Here is a 14,697-nt window from a genome sequence, read left to right on the forward strand (position 1 = left end):
CATTAAGATTTAAAAGAAACTGAGAGTATTAATTTCTAATTATACATTGACTGATCAAGACCAAAGGTAAGCCGGTCCACTAATCTTGGTGCACTACCTGTCAGTAGTTGCAGTTCTGTTTTAACTTCTGTCTTCAAGATAATATACATCTCGTCAGTTAGCGCAAAGTCTATTGCTCCAGTCTCTTTCCAAAATGGACATTAAGTTCTTCAGTTGCTACTTTTTCAAATGTCTCGTGGTCTGAACATGTGTTTATATAGGCCTCGCTCCAGGTGGTTAAAGAAAGCTCCTACACTTTGATGGTTTAAAGCCGTTGTTAGTTATAGACTTGTACTCTTTGATGCTCTTACTGATAGAGTTGTAAGGTAGTCCATAAAAGCCTGGCGCCCAGCTTCACCTGTAATTCCTCCACTGTCTCCACTCCCCTTGAAGCTTCCCTATCAAATACTATTGTGCTTTGAATAATGCGATAAATTTGTACAAATTTACATGCTTCTGGGGGTATACAGTCGAAAGCATATGAGCTATTGTTTTCCACTAAGTTTTTAGTCCTTTTTCTTGTTCCTCTGTAAATATTTATCATGTGTTGTAACAGGATGTAAGGAAACTTATGTCCAGACTTTTTAGAGGGATATTCAGCCTCTCAACTTTTTTTTATGTAGTCTTGCAGCGTTCTTCTAGGGACAGCCATGGCACTTCTAGAGAATCCAACTGACTTCTTGTAGAATAAGACAGAAAATATTGCTGTTTTATTTTCTTCTGGATCACAGCCACCTTTCTTTCTTTTCTCTTCTGTTTTACTTTCAAGCATTTTATCTTGAATGAAATTTAACAGGAAAAAATGGAACTTCAGTTCACCTACTGTTCTGACAGGATTAAACAACGCCAGAGTTAGCACAGTTTTGGGTTTTAAGCTTGCCTTCAACCTTTAAATCTGCTGTTTACACAGCCTTTACAAGCATAGCCTACTTTTGGACACCTTGGTACGGCATGCGGAACTTACCTCAGGTATTGTGGCCAAACATGGGAGTTCGCTATCCCGCAGGATGAAAAAATACTAACAGCAAACTGGTGAAGATGGCACGTCTCGGAAGCTGCCAAAAACAAACAAATAATAAGAGAATACAATTTGAGTTTACAACGCGATTTTTCTAGTATTCGTAATTAGATGTAGGCCCTCAGACAAAATTGAACAAAATTCTAGAGTTAATCACCTTAAAACGTGATCCAATGTGATATTTTTGGTAAAAGTATTAATTAAGGTCAGACATTTTAAAAACATACACTGCCATCTGTCAGAGCTTTTATAATGCACCAGAAGCCCCGTAGGTTCTTATATTGACACTGTTTGCTTTGGCTAAACGTCGGCCGGTCTCCCCTATACCAATTTTGATATTTAATTTTGTTCAACTGTAAACTTTTGAATGGAATTCTTAGAAGAAGCTGTTATCTAACAATAATGTGATTTGTGTCAAATCGCTTTTGTGGTGTTTATATTTTCTGGAAATAGGAAATATGATAGTGGGTCTCTTATATTATACTGTTGCAGGAAAAGTAGAACATGGAAAATGTTAAATGCCGAGTTTTAGCGAAGTATAGAATGACTAGTTTCTAAAGACCTATATTCAAAGGACCTCGGGAAGTATTAGTAAGACACCTCCCCCCGCCCTCACAGAAGCGGCTGCCCCCTCTCCACAAGATGCTGCCTACGCCCATGTTAGCACCCCATAAAAGAAGCATCTGTTGCAAAAGTTAGGCCCCTTTTGTTATTTTTCTGTTATACAAATATACCACCAAAAGAAAACTGCTGGTCTTTGTGCATTGTCAAGAAACTTTGGGAGGTATGTAATAATATCCATATTATATTTAAATAAAAAGGAGAAGAATGAAAATTAAAATGTAAGCATTGGTCTCACATTATTTCGCACAAAAAAAACCCTGGAAAAATGGTGCTTTTAACAAGAAATTCTTTGCAATACCATTTCAATTTAGATTTTTTTTTTTTTTTAATATAATCTGGACTTGAAAATATAACTTGGAGAGGACACCTTTTAACAAAAATGTAGCATCTAATCCCCGCAAACAACAAATATCGATTACAAAGGCAGCAGATCAAAAATTTCACATAGCTTTGAATCTATTTTGCAAAAGAAAGAAGACAAAAATAAATAAAACTTTACTTCCATTTACTATGACAACTGGTGTCTGACCGACAATTTAACGAATTTATAGTCTTTTTCTTCGACAATATGACTGTAAATCGACAACTGCATATTATGATTTTATGTCTCAGTGGATACCCGACTGTACCAATTTTACTAACAATTATGGTTCAGTGTTCTAACAGAACATTTTTTACTAACAACTGTTAGCAAAATTCTACCAATCAATAAATAAAACATAGAACGAGCAGACATTAAAATAAAAACAATCAAATCAAACGTTAAGGTGATCGAGGTTGTTTTAGATGAATAAACGAACAGAAATTAAAATGAATAATCAAATTTGAAAGTAACAAAAATTACCATAAGCGGGAGTAGAGCAGCCGCGCCCTAAACTTACCAAAGGCCCAAGCTTTTTTTTTTTACACGGACCTGAAAGGGATTTTTATTTCGAGGAGTGTGTTTTTTATTTTTCATATAAAAAAAGTGGGCACAAAATAATACAATAAAGCTAATCAAGGTTTACAAACAACTGTGATACTAAACCGTCTGAAGGCATGAGCATCATTCGCTTTTTATTGAAAAGGATTTGTATTTTGATCAGTCAGGGGACTGTCACTAGCCCCAACCGAATTTCGAATGGCAACAAATTTATAAGACTTCAATATTAGACAAATACCTGATTAGTTTTAAATTTGATCTACCCAATCAAACGTAAAGTATTTAGAAGTAGACTGAAAAATTAGAGGATTAATATTAATGAGTCAAGGGGTCAAGCTAGACAACTCAATTTTGCTGGTGACACTACCAACCGCCACAATTTTTTAAAATTTGCAACTAAGGGTATTCGAATACACTAGGAAAAAGTCAATGGTTAGGTTTTTATTCCGATCTGACCCTCACTCTGGGCTTTTTATCCCTTTATAAATAAACTAAACTTTTGTTCCTGCAATAAAAATGTAAGTACATTCTAGGGTAAAAATTGTTAGTTTCGTTTAATCAGAAACTAAAAAGTCTTTTTTTCACTGTATAGTTTTTTTTTCTGAATTTTGATCATTACATTGCTCTTACTATTGAATTTCTCTTTACTAGGTTATAGCGACAGCTGCAACCAGAAAATGTAAAAGCATTGTAGCAAAGGGCAACTAATTTGGCTTCAGAGCAGCCTATTTGCTTCCCATTTATGCAAGGAATTGTAAGGTTTAAAACATGCATTAGCAATTAGATTGGACGATGAGAAACTGTTTATCAGTCACAGTTGCACCAAAAAATATTTTCATCGGAGAAAAATACATACTAATTTTTAAGCCAAGACATATTTCCCACAAGACTAACCAGCTAGACGGACATAATCCAAACTCAAACGAATGCACATGAAAAAAAGCTCCACTTAAACGAATTGAACTAAGTAGCATTTGTTCTAATTATAGCTAAGAAACTTCTTTTGAAATTGAATTAAATGCAACGGTCAATATTTATGACGAAAAATTGTCATTTACCCATAGAAAAGAAGGGAGTATACTAGTTTCCAAACAAAATTCGAAGCAACTCATAAAAAGTTTATAAAGGAAATGTCCACGTGCTGTCATGCTTTCAAGGACAAATTAATTGTATATTACGATATGATTGAACCGTGACAAAAAGGCACTCTTCCGTTTTCATAAATTTACAAAAGTTTATTATAAATCATAGGCAGCGCTCGGGGCAAGGGTTTTAAGTTATGTCCTGAGGGCATATAAGAACGATATTGGCACAATGTATCACTTATTATTTTTTTTTTCTTTAGAGCAGGGCACTTCGTATCGAAGTTGTCGTAGAAACTTCAAAAAGGGCTCATTCAATTGGAAATTGGAGTGGCTTGTGCCCTTTTTAATAGTTGAAAGTGATTGGACGGCCACTCACACCCTTTCCCCGCCCACAAATCCCCCAAACAGTACGAATCGAAATTTTAAGACAGCCATTTTGTTCTGTGGAGTTGATTTCCACATAGAAATTATGTGTTTGAGAAGGACACTCCCCCACAGCCTTCAGGGCAAGGGTTGCAAGTTATGCCCAGGGGCATATAAGGTTTTTTATAGAAAGCGTTTTCGTAGACAGTTCAAAAAGGGCTCATTCAATTGGAAATTCAAAGGCCTAGTGACCTTTTTAATAGTCAAAAGTGATTGGAGGGCAACTAGCCCCACCACGCCCATCATTCCCCCAAACACATCCAATCAAAATTCTGAGATAGCCATTTTGTTCAGCGTAGTTGATTTCCACATAGAAAATATGTTTTTGAGGAAGACACTCCCCCACAACCCTCGGGGCAAGGGTTTTAAGTTATGCCCTAGGGGCATATAAGAACGATGTTGGCACAATGTATCATTTATTTTTTTCCTTTAGAGCAGGGCACTTCGTATCGAAGAAGTTGTCGTAAGAACTTCGAAAAGGAATCATTTAATTGGAAATTGGAGTGTCTTATGCCCTTTTTAATAGTTGAAATTGATTGGAAGGCAACAAACACCCCTTCCACGCCCACCGTTTCCCGAAACACATCCAATCAAAATTTTGAGATAGCCATTTTGTTCAGCATAGTTGATTTACAGATAGAAATTATGTTTTTGAGGAGGACACTCCCCCCAGAGCCCTCAGGGTAAGGGTTGTAAGTTATGTCCCGGCGGCATATAAGGTTTTTATATAATGCTTTGTCGTAGAAACTTCAAAAAGGTCTCATTCGATTGGAAATTCAAAGGGCTAGTGCCTTTTTTAATGGTCGAAAGGGATTGGAGGGCAACCAACCCCCTCTTATGGCGGCCTTTTCCCCACACAAGTTCACTCAAAAGTCCGACATAACCAATCGGTTTCACGTAGTTTATGTTCGTGCAATGAGATCTTACGGAATGACAACCCCCTCACAGTCCCCAGGAAAAGGGCTTGAAGTTAGCCCTGGGGGTATGTGAACTCCTAACAAAAAACGTTCCCGTAGAAATATCAAAAAGAGCTCATCCGATTGAAAATTGAGATGGCACGTACTCTTTTTAATAGTCGAAAGTCCCCAAACCCATCGGATAAAATTTTGAGATAGCCATTTTGTTAAAAATAGTTCAAATGTCAGATAACAAAAACTCCGGTGACACAACCCCCCAGGGCCCGGGGGAGGGCATTGTTAGTTATGTCCATGGGCAAATATGGTTCTTATGAAAGAAATCCTCATATAAACTTCAGAGAGGGTTCGTTTGATTGGAAACTGAAAGTTCTAGTTCACGTTTTAAGAATCAAAAGAGATCCGACGGCAACTAGCCCCTCCACGCCCTTTTTCCCCAAAACTCATCTTGTAAAAATTTTGAGACATCCATTTTGTTAAAAATAGTTCAACGGTCAGATAAAAAAAACTCCGGTGTCGACGCAACGCCCCAGGGCCCGGGGGCAGGCGTTGTAAGTTATGCTCTGGGGGCATATATGGTTCTTAAAAATTTTGAGGAAGCTATTTTTTTTTAAATAGTTCAAACATCAGATAACAAAAACTCAGGGGTAGACACAAACCCCCAGAGCCCAGGGGTAAGTTTTTTAAGTTATATTTCCGAGGCGTATAAGGTTCATATGTAAGGAATGATCGTATAAACTTTGAAGGTGGCTCATTTGATTAGAAATTGGAAGTTCTTGTTCACTTTTTAAGAGTCAAAAGAGATCCGAGCCATACTATACCCCTAGCCCTTTTTCCTTAAATTCATCCGATACAAATTTTTAGATAGCCATTTTTTAAAAATAGTTCACACATCAGATAACAAAAACTTCAGGGTCAACACAACCCCCTAGAGCCCGGGGGCTAGTGACGAGCTAATTCTTTGACTCCCAGATTTTTCCTAAACACAAAACCTGGATGGGAGCGGTGGACTTGAGCAAAAGTTTGACAACTGTTTTTAATTTGTTGTATTACTAAAAAATTAAGGCAACTTCTCTCTTTTACATTAGGTTGTAGCAAAAATTTATATTCTGGATACTTCTGCTTCAAGTGTTATTAACTAGAACTAGGGCAAAAAAAACAAAAAAAAAAAAAACTATAGCAATAAGTTTGAAGCAAATGTTTAGGTAAAGATGCCTTTCCAAATGCAAACAACGAATAAAAATCCACTAAGATGATCCATATCCCTTTCTACTCTCCGGGGAAAAAAAGTGTACTGTAAGCATAATTTTTATTTCCTGCCCAATAAAGCAGAATTTTTTTTGGAAGATACATATTTGAAGTTTTGTTCAGAGTTCTCAGAACCCCCCCCCCCTAAAAAAAAGACAAACAAACAAACAATCTATGGGACCCACTAGCGAATTATTGACGTGTACTATGATGTCGTGTACTATGCACTGTGTGTGTGCATTTAACGGCAATGGAATTATTAAAGTGAATTACTGGAAAGTAAAAGCATATTTAGAAATTGGAATAATAGTTAAAGTTTGTTTTTTTAAGTTTTTAATAGCATACCATTTCCCCCTGAAATTCTTTATTGTTTGACATCATGCAAATTTTTACAGCTTTTATATTATTATGTGAAATCGGTGAATGTGGTACCTCTTAAAATGGGGCTGTCCAAGGAGACAATTGTCGCCCAAAAGCTTAATAACTTCATTATTTTCATATGTCGAAGGTTTAAGGGGTGACTGCAATACCTTTCAGTGAGCCTTGAAGATAAACCTACAATGTCCACTGACAGCGTATGCCCTGAAACGAAGGACCATCATCGACCATCGATCTTACTTTGTTTCACTGCTAATAACAGAGTTGTAATATGAAAGACATTTTTCCACCTGAGATTCCACCCTGCCTTATTTTTGGTGTAAAGGCAAGGTGAAACACGTGCGGGGAAAGTACGCCTGGGTGCACTTTGCTTACATTTGAAAGCAAAGTTAAAAAGCGAAACAAAAGTAGTTATTTTGGTCTAAAGCTAGATCCGTGTAAGGGGGGGGGTCACAATCCTTAATAAGATCAGTCCAAAGGAGAAGTATGGGACATAATAAGCCTAAACATACTCCAAACCCCTCTCCTATAAGAATTATCCAATCCATTGTATAATTAGGCGGTGTCCAAATAAACAATTTCTATATGCAGCATACAAAAAGAATAAATCAATGAAAAGAAATGGTGGTATATTAAATAATAAAGGTGAGCAGTAACGTTAATTAACTTGGAGTTATGAATATACTATAGGTTAGATTTCATTTTTTTTTTCTGAGTATTTGCATATGCTGTCTTATGATTGTAGGCTCAGCAAAAACTGGATTTTAGCACTCTTAGCAAATGTTAGGTTATGCCTCTCAGTTAATTCAGGTTAACGAACTTGTTGTTTTCGTTTGGGATCGTCGAAAAATAATTATACGAATCCATAAAAGAGATTTCGGCACAAAATCATAAAAGAGAAACCACTATAAAAATCCTGTAGTGGGAATTCACTTTGAAAAATAGCATCCAGAGAAGGAATCGGGAGACTGAACGTCGTGGAAACGGAAAGGTTAAGGACCTTTTTGGACATTGATAAAAACACTCTCTAATACTAAAAGACGTAGAAACTGAATTTCTAATCTTAGAGCCTTTGCAACAATCAGTACACGTATTCTTGGTACATTAGGGTGGTCCTTATTTTTTCACTTCAGAATTATAAACCTCCCACCCTGCCATTTTTGGCTACATCAAAAGTTAACAACATGGGCAAAAAATTTTCCAAATTGGTCAATATTTAGGGTATGCTCAATTCAAGTGAAGTTTAGCATACAATCGCTATACTTCTGCTTGGACAATGTTTAACATAATTTCGGATGCACTTAGGAAATTCATTCAGCAAACAAAATTTAATGAGGACATATTAGATATAATCAATACTAAACTCATCCAATCATTAGTTTGTTAAAACAATCATAATGACTGGTTAAAATATGTCACTGGCATAGCAAACATCAAACATATCTTTCGGTAATTGATAAAAAATTACACACTACAAAGTCATGCTGAGCCTGGGCTGTCAGAGGTTGTGGCTAGCCCTTGAAAGATTGTTGACTTGTTAGAATCAGGAAAACGTTTGCGATGCTCTTTAACTACTTGCAGAGCAAATTGCATCTGGTCTTAATTTTTTGTTAGCCACAAATTGTAGTCCTGCATAAGGACAACTCCATGTTCGGCTATGTCATTCACTACTCGTAGTTCTCTAACAATTGCTTCAGCCTTTACATAGGATTCATTATCCACCCATGTCCCAGGATCTGTAGACAAGAAACTATCTGGAATGGAAAGGATATTGAAGAAGCTCCTTGTATTGTGTGTAACAAAGTCCTGTAGATTCCTGTTGGTGACTGTAGTTTTTTTCACAGTGATGCGCTTCGGTGGGCCCTCCATTCCTTCATGGCAGAGTGCTTTGACCATTGCTCTTTTTTCAGGTGCATCAACAACCCCTTTCAAAAAATGCCAATCCTATCAGTTCTTCGCTAAGATACCACAGCTGCCCACACAGTTTCTTCAGTGCACCAGTTGCTGCTGGCGATCCACAAGTGAGGAGACTCTTCAGAAGTATTAAATCATTGGCTGTTGCTGCTGTTGGCAAAGGAGAAAGGAACCACAATTTAACATAACTTCCTACACCAAAAGCACAGAAGTTGGCCAGACCAGTCATTTCACAACCTGTCAGATTGTAGCCAGAATACCCGGGCCTGTATATTTTCAATGCATAAATCAGTTATGTCTCAAAACAAGGCCGATGAAGGGTTTCTGTTTTCCTGAACATCACACCACAAACTAGACGGCCACTAATGAACAGCAGGGAAAGCTCGAGGAGCTCACGGTAGTCTTCACGTTGGTGACAAATACCCAGCTGATCAGTCAGAAAGGTCTTCATATCATCGAGGACATCAACAAGAGCTGCAGCAATGACTGGAACCTCAACCCCAGGCTTGTAATCAGCATATACAATGTTTGGCCATAAGGCTTTGAACCATTTGAATATCTGCATGTCTGTGTTACTTGAAGGTCCTATTGTGATGCTGAATGCCTCTTCCAGTATTAATTCATGGATGTGGTGTCTGCATGCAAGATGCAGAACACTTCTACCAAGATGCTGTTCAAGCAGAGTACAGGGACCGTTCATTCGGCCGTTTTTGCTTGATGTTATATCAAAGCTGAGAGCCTTGATGCTGTCTACAATGCCCCAGTCAGACACTGTGTCCATCATTGCATCTGCCATGTCTTTACCAGTAACTGAAGCCAGCTTTGGGATACGAAGCAGTTGTTCTGTTCCAGATTCAGAAACAATTATCGGCAGTTATTCAACTTCTTCATCTCAAGTGAAGTCTTCCATAAGCTTTCCATCCCAGTGAAGAACCATTGGCTTCTGGGGATTGAAATCAGACTTCAACTGAGATGAAAGTATGACACGATGCTTCTGACGGTAACGTCTTATAGACGATCTGTTGATACTGAAATCCGGAACGTTGTGACCTGTCGCTTGAATTATTGGGGCAATGATCTGAACTGCTTGCCTGTCACTTGTCTTTTGTGCGGTCTAGGGATGACAGGAGTGCAGGAGTTAAAATGTTAGTTCTTCCACGTTTTCGTTTTGGTGTACATGGTTGTTCGGTGGCTTCACTGCCGATTCTTTGTAATACTTCCATGTCTGCATCATCATTACTAGAAGACGAATCAGAAGACTCCAACAACACAGTTCGATCCAGATTTGCTATGTCAAGTTGCTGTTTCGTCTTCAAGTGAAACTGGCTTTTTTGTTTACTTTCCTGTATTTTCTCCTTTTTTGTAAGTGACATGTCAACCCCTGCCATAACCCCTCGCCTTCCTTTTTCCCGCTGGGCCAACAAGAATTGCTTGTCTTCCTCAATTTTGATGAGCTGTAATGCTTCCTGGTGAGCTACGTCAAAGAGATCATTGAAAGCTTCCTTGAATTCTTCCTCATTGGCTATCTGAGTTGCTGTCCTTCTTGCTTTGTTTTTCTTCAACCCTTCCCATCTCTGCACTAAAACTTCAAGTGGGGCAATTGCATGATCACTCCGGCGCATGGGTATTCTGGCTTTCTCCCAGAACATTTGAACGTCCTTAATTACTGATACTGCTGCCTCATGTTTAGTCTTGGCTACTTTCAGCTTTGTGGCATAGAGCCTGAGAACATCACCAATCGATGGCAATTTTGAACCATATAGATCTTCCAAAGCTGAACCAAGCAGGTACGCTTCCTGTTTACTGCGTGTGGATGTGAAAATCGCCATGACCGACTGTAAAACAAAACATTTTATGTGTACTTTAACAATTGTCCAATCTGTTAGAAAATTACATAGCAGACAACATTGAATCAAAAATAGTATTGTTCTAATAGCAAATTAATAACAAGTCAATTTCAAATATGAATTTATTATATCTGACAAATGACAAAATTTCAGTTATAAAAACAAACATTAAATGTAAATTGATATATTCAGTTATTCACCTGATATTGTCTTATCAGCTTGGTATCCTATGTATATATAATCAATATTTATCTGAGAAAATAAAAACTAAGCAATACTAAAGATGTCTGCTGCAACAATATTTAATCAAATGTAATAATAAATCATTGATTGATTCAGTAAGTAAATGTTGAAGTTAATTTTAAATAGTGACATAAACTTCTGTAGTTTTACACGAATATATCTGCTAAATTTGCAAGAAAATGCACAGACGCCTAATTGATTATTAATATATTACCCTGAATTCCTTCAGTTATCTCTTTATATAACACATAACACCTGTTTTGTGTTAGAATTCACAATAAATACACAATTAACTAATAAATATATGCCCTGAACCAATGATTTTCTTTATATACACCCGATTTCTATAACATTCGAGTATAATCACAATTCGGGTGCCTTGAGCATACCCCAAACATGAAGTTATCCTAAAAATATATGACACTTTTTTTTCTATCATAGAAGAATAGTTTAGGATGGTGGGAGGCAGGAAAAACAAAAAATATTTTTTTGATATATACATAAGGACCACCCTATGGTACATCTATATAATAAAATAAAGAAACATGAAATTTAGTTTAAGGTACCCAATGCTCTAAATTCTTTTCGCATAATAGAACAAATTCACAGCTCAGCAGTTGTTTTTCATTCACAGGATTCTTTTTTTCTTTAGTTGCATAACGACGCTTAAATAGGTTTGGTTGAACCATAAGAACAAAATAAGAATCACTGAGACAATCATAGGCAGCGCAATAGCGCTGCTTAAGTAAAGAACGATGTGTCTTTACGGTGAAGACGTGTCAATGTGTCAATCACTGTGCCTTCATTTTGTCTTGAATTGTTCTTTAAAAGTTTTAATTAAAGAAGAACATTTTTTTCAATTGAAGGTAGGGAGCAACATTATACTTAAAATGAACAGAAATTATTTCGTATATAAGGGGGATGCCCCTTCCTCATCCCTCGCTCTTTACGCTTAGATCTTCAAATTCTTTATAATACTTCTCATTCAAATTCAACAGCCCTTGTGTTTCAGCCGTCGTTCTTAAAGAATTGGAACAAAAAGTCAAACTTTAGCGTAAAGAACGGGGGATGAGGAAATGGCAGCCCACCTCATATACGAAACAATTTCTGTTCGTTTTAAGTTATAATGTTGCTGCTTACTTTCAGTTGAAAAAACTTCATTTCTTAAATTATAACTTAATTTAATTTAAATCTTCCCCTGGAAATCCTCCCGGAAACTACTCCCAATGGAAAATCCACCGCAGAAAACTCGCCCCCCCCCCCGAACGATTTCCGTATATTTCCCAATAACAAATACTATACGTAAACAACGGGCGAATTGCATAACTTATAACTCTATCTCTAGGGAAAGTGTGTGTGTGGGGGGGGGGGGGGGTAACGTAATCCCCAGAGACATAGTTATTGGACCTTTAAACTATACTGAATAAAATAGCTATCTAACAATTTTGATCGGATGGCTTTGGGGATAAAGCGGTGTGGGAGAGGGGCTAGATGCCCTCCAATCTTTTTGTTCAATTAAAGAGGGCACTATGACTTTTGATTTCCGTCCAAACCAGCCCTCTCCCAACCTTCGAAGACCATTGGTTTGATACGATCACCCCTAGGAAAAAAAAAAAAAAAAAAAAAAAAAAAAAAAAAAAAAAAAACAACAACAAACGAACAAATAAACATGCACGACTTTTCTTCTGGTAAAAAAACAAACAACAAAATTCCACATTTTTGTAGATAGGAGCCTGAGATATCTACAGAAGGGTTATCCGATATGCCGAATCTGATGGTGTGATTTCTATTAAAATTAACCGACTTTTGGGGGTTGTTTCCCCCTTCTTCAGAAAGCAGGCAAATTTTCTCATGCTTGTAGCTTTTGACGGGTAACATTGAACTTAACCAATTTTGTATATTTAGTATCCACATAAAAAGCCAATTTCTTTAATGTTATTAAATAAAAAAAAAAGTTTTTTTAACTGAAAGTAAGGAACGACGTTAAAACTTAAAACGAACAGAAATTATTCCGTATGAAAGGGGCTGACCCCTCCACAACGCCTCGCTCTTTACGCTAAAGAATTTTATTGTTTAAAAAAATAGAGTTGTGAGAAAGTCAAACTTGTGCGTAATGAGCGAGATGTTGAGGAGGGGACAGTGCTTTTCATATACGGAATAATTTCTGTTCGTTTTAAGTTTTAAAGTCGTTCCTTACTTTTCAGTTAAAAAAAAACTTGTTTTTTTTTATTTAATTTTTGAATGTTTTTGAAATAATGCAGGTTTTGATTTTGGCTCACCGTACATGAATAATTAAAACAAAATTTGCATATTAATTTTACTTTTATTTGGTTAAATGGCTTTCTCGAAACTTGTTTAATTTTAATTACGAACGTCTTTATTAGTAATAAATATACGTATACGTAGTAATGAATATACATAAATATAAGTACGAATTAAATTACGTAACGAACATCTGGATTCAGTGATTTTTAAAACGTACATTAGGGTGTTCGGCCCCTAGTAAGTAGCTTGCTCTTTAAGCTAAATTTTTAATTTTGTTATAATTCTGTCATAATGAACCCTTTATCACACAGAACGCTAATGAGAATAAATACCTCTTTTGAAATTACTAAAAAAAATGTTTGGTTTAAAGAGTAAGGTATTGACTAGGAGGCGAACCAAATCATATACGCAATAATTTCTGTTTGTTTTAAGTTTGGATGTTGCTCCTTACTTTCAGTTGGAAAACTTGTTTTTTTTTTATTTAATTTCTGATCTTTTTCTTTAATAATGATAGGAAATCCGGCGCCCCCTTCATAGCAATGTCCCTTCCCCCATGAAAAATTCCTTCATGGAAAGATCCTCCTATATAACCCCTGACCCCCCCCCACCTACCAGAAAAGATCCCCCCTTAAAACGTCTGTATACTTCCCAATAACCAATACTATACGTAAACATTGAGCAAAGTTCATAACTTTCAGCCTTCCTCCCGGCGACTTCGGGGGGTCAAGTCATCCTAAAAGACATAGTTGTCACATTTTCGACTATGCTGAACAAAATGATTATCTCAAAATTTGGATCGGGTGACTTTGGGAAAAAATGAGCGTGGGAGGGGGCCTAGGTGTCCTCCATTTTTTTTTTTGGTCACTTAAAAAGGGCAGTATAACTTTTAGTTTCCGTTCCAATGAGCCCTCCCACGATATTCTAGGACCACTGGGTCGATACAATCACCCCTGAAAAAAAAACAACAACAAAAAAAACACGCATTCGTTCTTCTGGCAAAAAATGCAAAATTCCACATTTTTGTAGATAGGTGCTTGAAACCTCTACAGTAGGGTTCTCTTATACGCTGAATATGATTGTGTGATTTTCATTAAGGTTCTATAATTTATATTATAGAACCTTTAGCTTTTAAGGGGTCTTTCCCTCTTTTTTCTAAAATCAGCCAAATTTTCTCAGGTAAAAAGCCAAAATGCAGCCAAAAATCAGCCACTTTTGATGGGTAAGACTAAACTTGATGAAACTTATATATTTGAAATCAGCATTCAAATCTGGTTCTTTTGATGTATCTATTGGTATCAAAATTCCTTAGAGTTTTTAGAGTTTAGAGTCAAAAATTTTTTAGAGTTTTGGTTACCATTGAGCCGGGTCGCTCCTTACTTACAGTTCGTTACCACGAACTGTTTGATAAAAATTCCTTTTTTTATGGAGTTTCAGTTACTATTGTGCCCAGTCGCTCCTTAAAACTGGTTACCATGAACTGATTGATAATCTCCAAAAGTATATAATAAAAAATATGCTCCTTCACTTGGTCAAAGTAAAAAGGTATGCTGCTTTCTGAGCAGCCCACCTATTAACGACAGACCCTTACGAAGACCCACTAACAGAGCCTCGAGCCCATTTCAGATCTTCTACCTTTGATTAGAGACATGAGAACAATTTGTCTATCTCCAGTTGTATTTTAACATTGATGTGTGGAATGGTAATTGTACTGAAATTACGTGATTTCTCTCACCCTTTTTTAAATTGCAATTTCAGAGTTCTCCCTATTTATAGTTAT

The 14,697-nt window shown here is 36.7% G+C and overlaps 1 protein-coding gene across 3 annotated transcripts in view; it reads right to left on the minus strand.

The window, feature by feature from the left end:
- Positions 1–14,697, minus strand: part of LOC148944468 (solute carrier family 71 member 1) — a 113,467-nt gene that overhangs the window by 56,150 nt on the left and 42,620 nt on the right. The window contains exon 5 of one of the 3 annotated variants that reach the window (XM_089100654.1): positions 9,495–10,400. The exons of the other annotated variants lie outside the window; for them this stretch is intronic. Within the exon in view, the coding sequence (XP_088956780.1) occupies positions 9,660–10,400 (741 nt within the window). The 3' untranslated portion in view covers positions 9,495–9,659. Of the gene's footprint in view, positions 1–9,494; positions 10,401–14,697 lie in introns of those variants that run through there. 3 annotated transcript variants of the gene reach the window in all.

Source organism: Artemia sp. Qi Xiang Cuo, chromosome 14, assembly GCF_049724085.1.
Source record: "Artemia sp. Qi Xiang Cuo chromosome 14, ASM4972408v1, whole genome shotgun sequence".
NCBI classification, from domain to species: Eukaryota; Metazoa; Arthropoda; class Branchiopoda; order Anostraca; family Artemiidae; genus Artemia; species Artemia sp. Qi Xiang Cuo.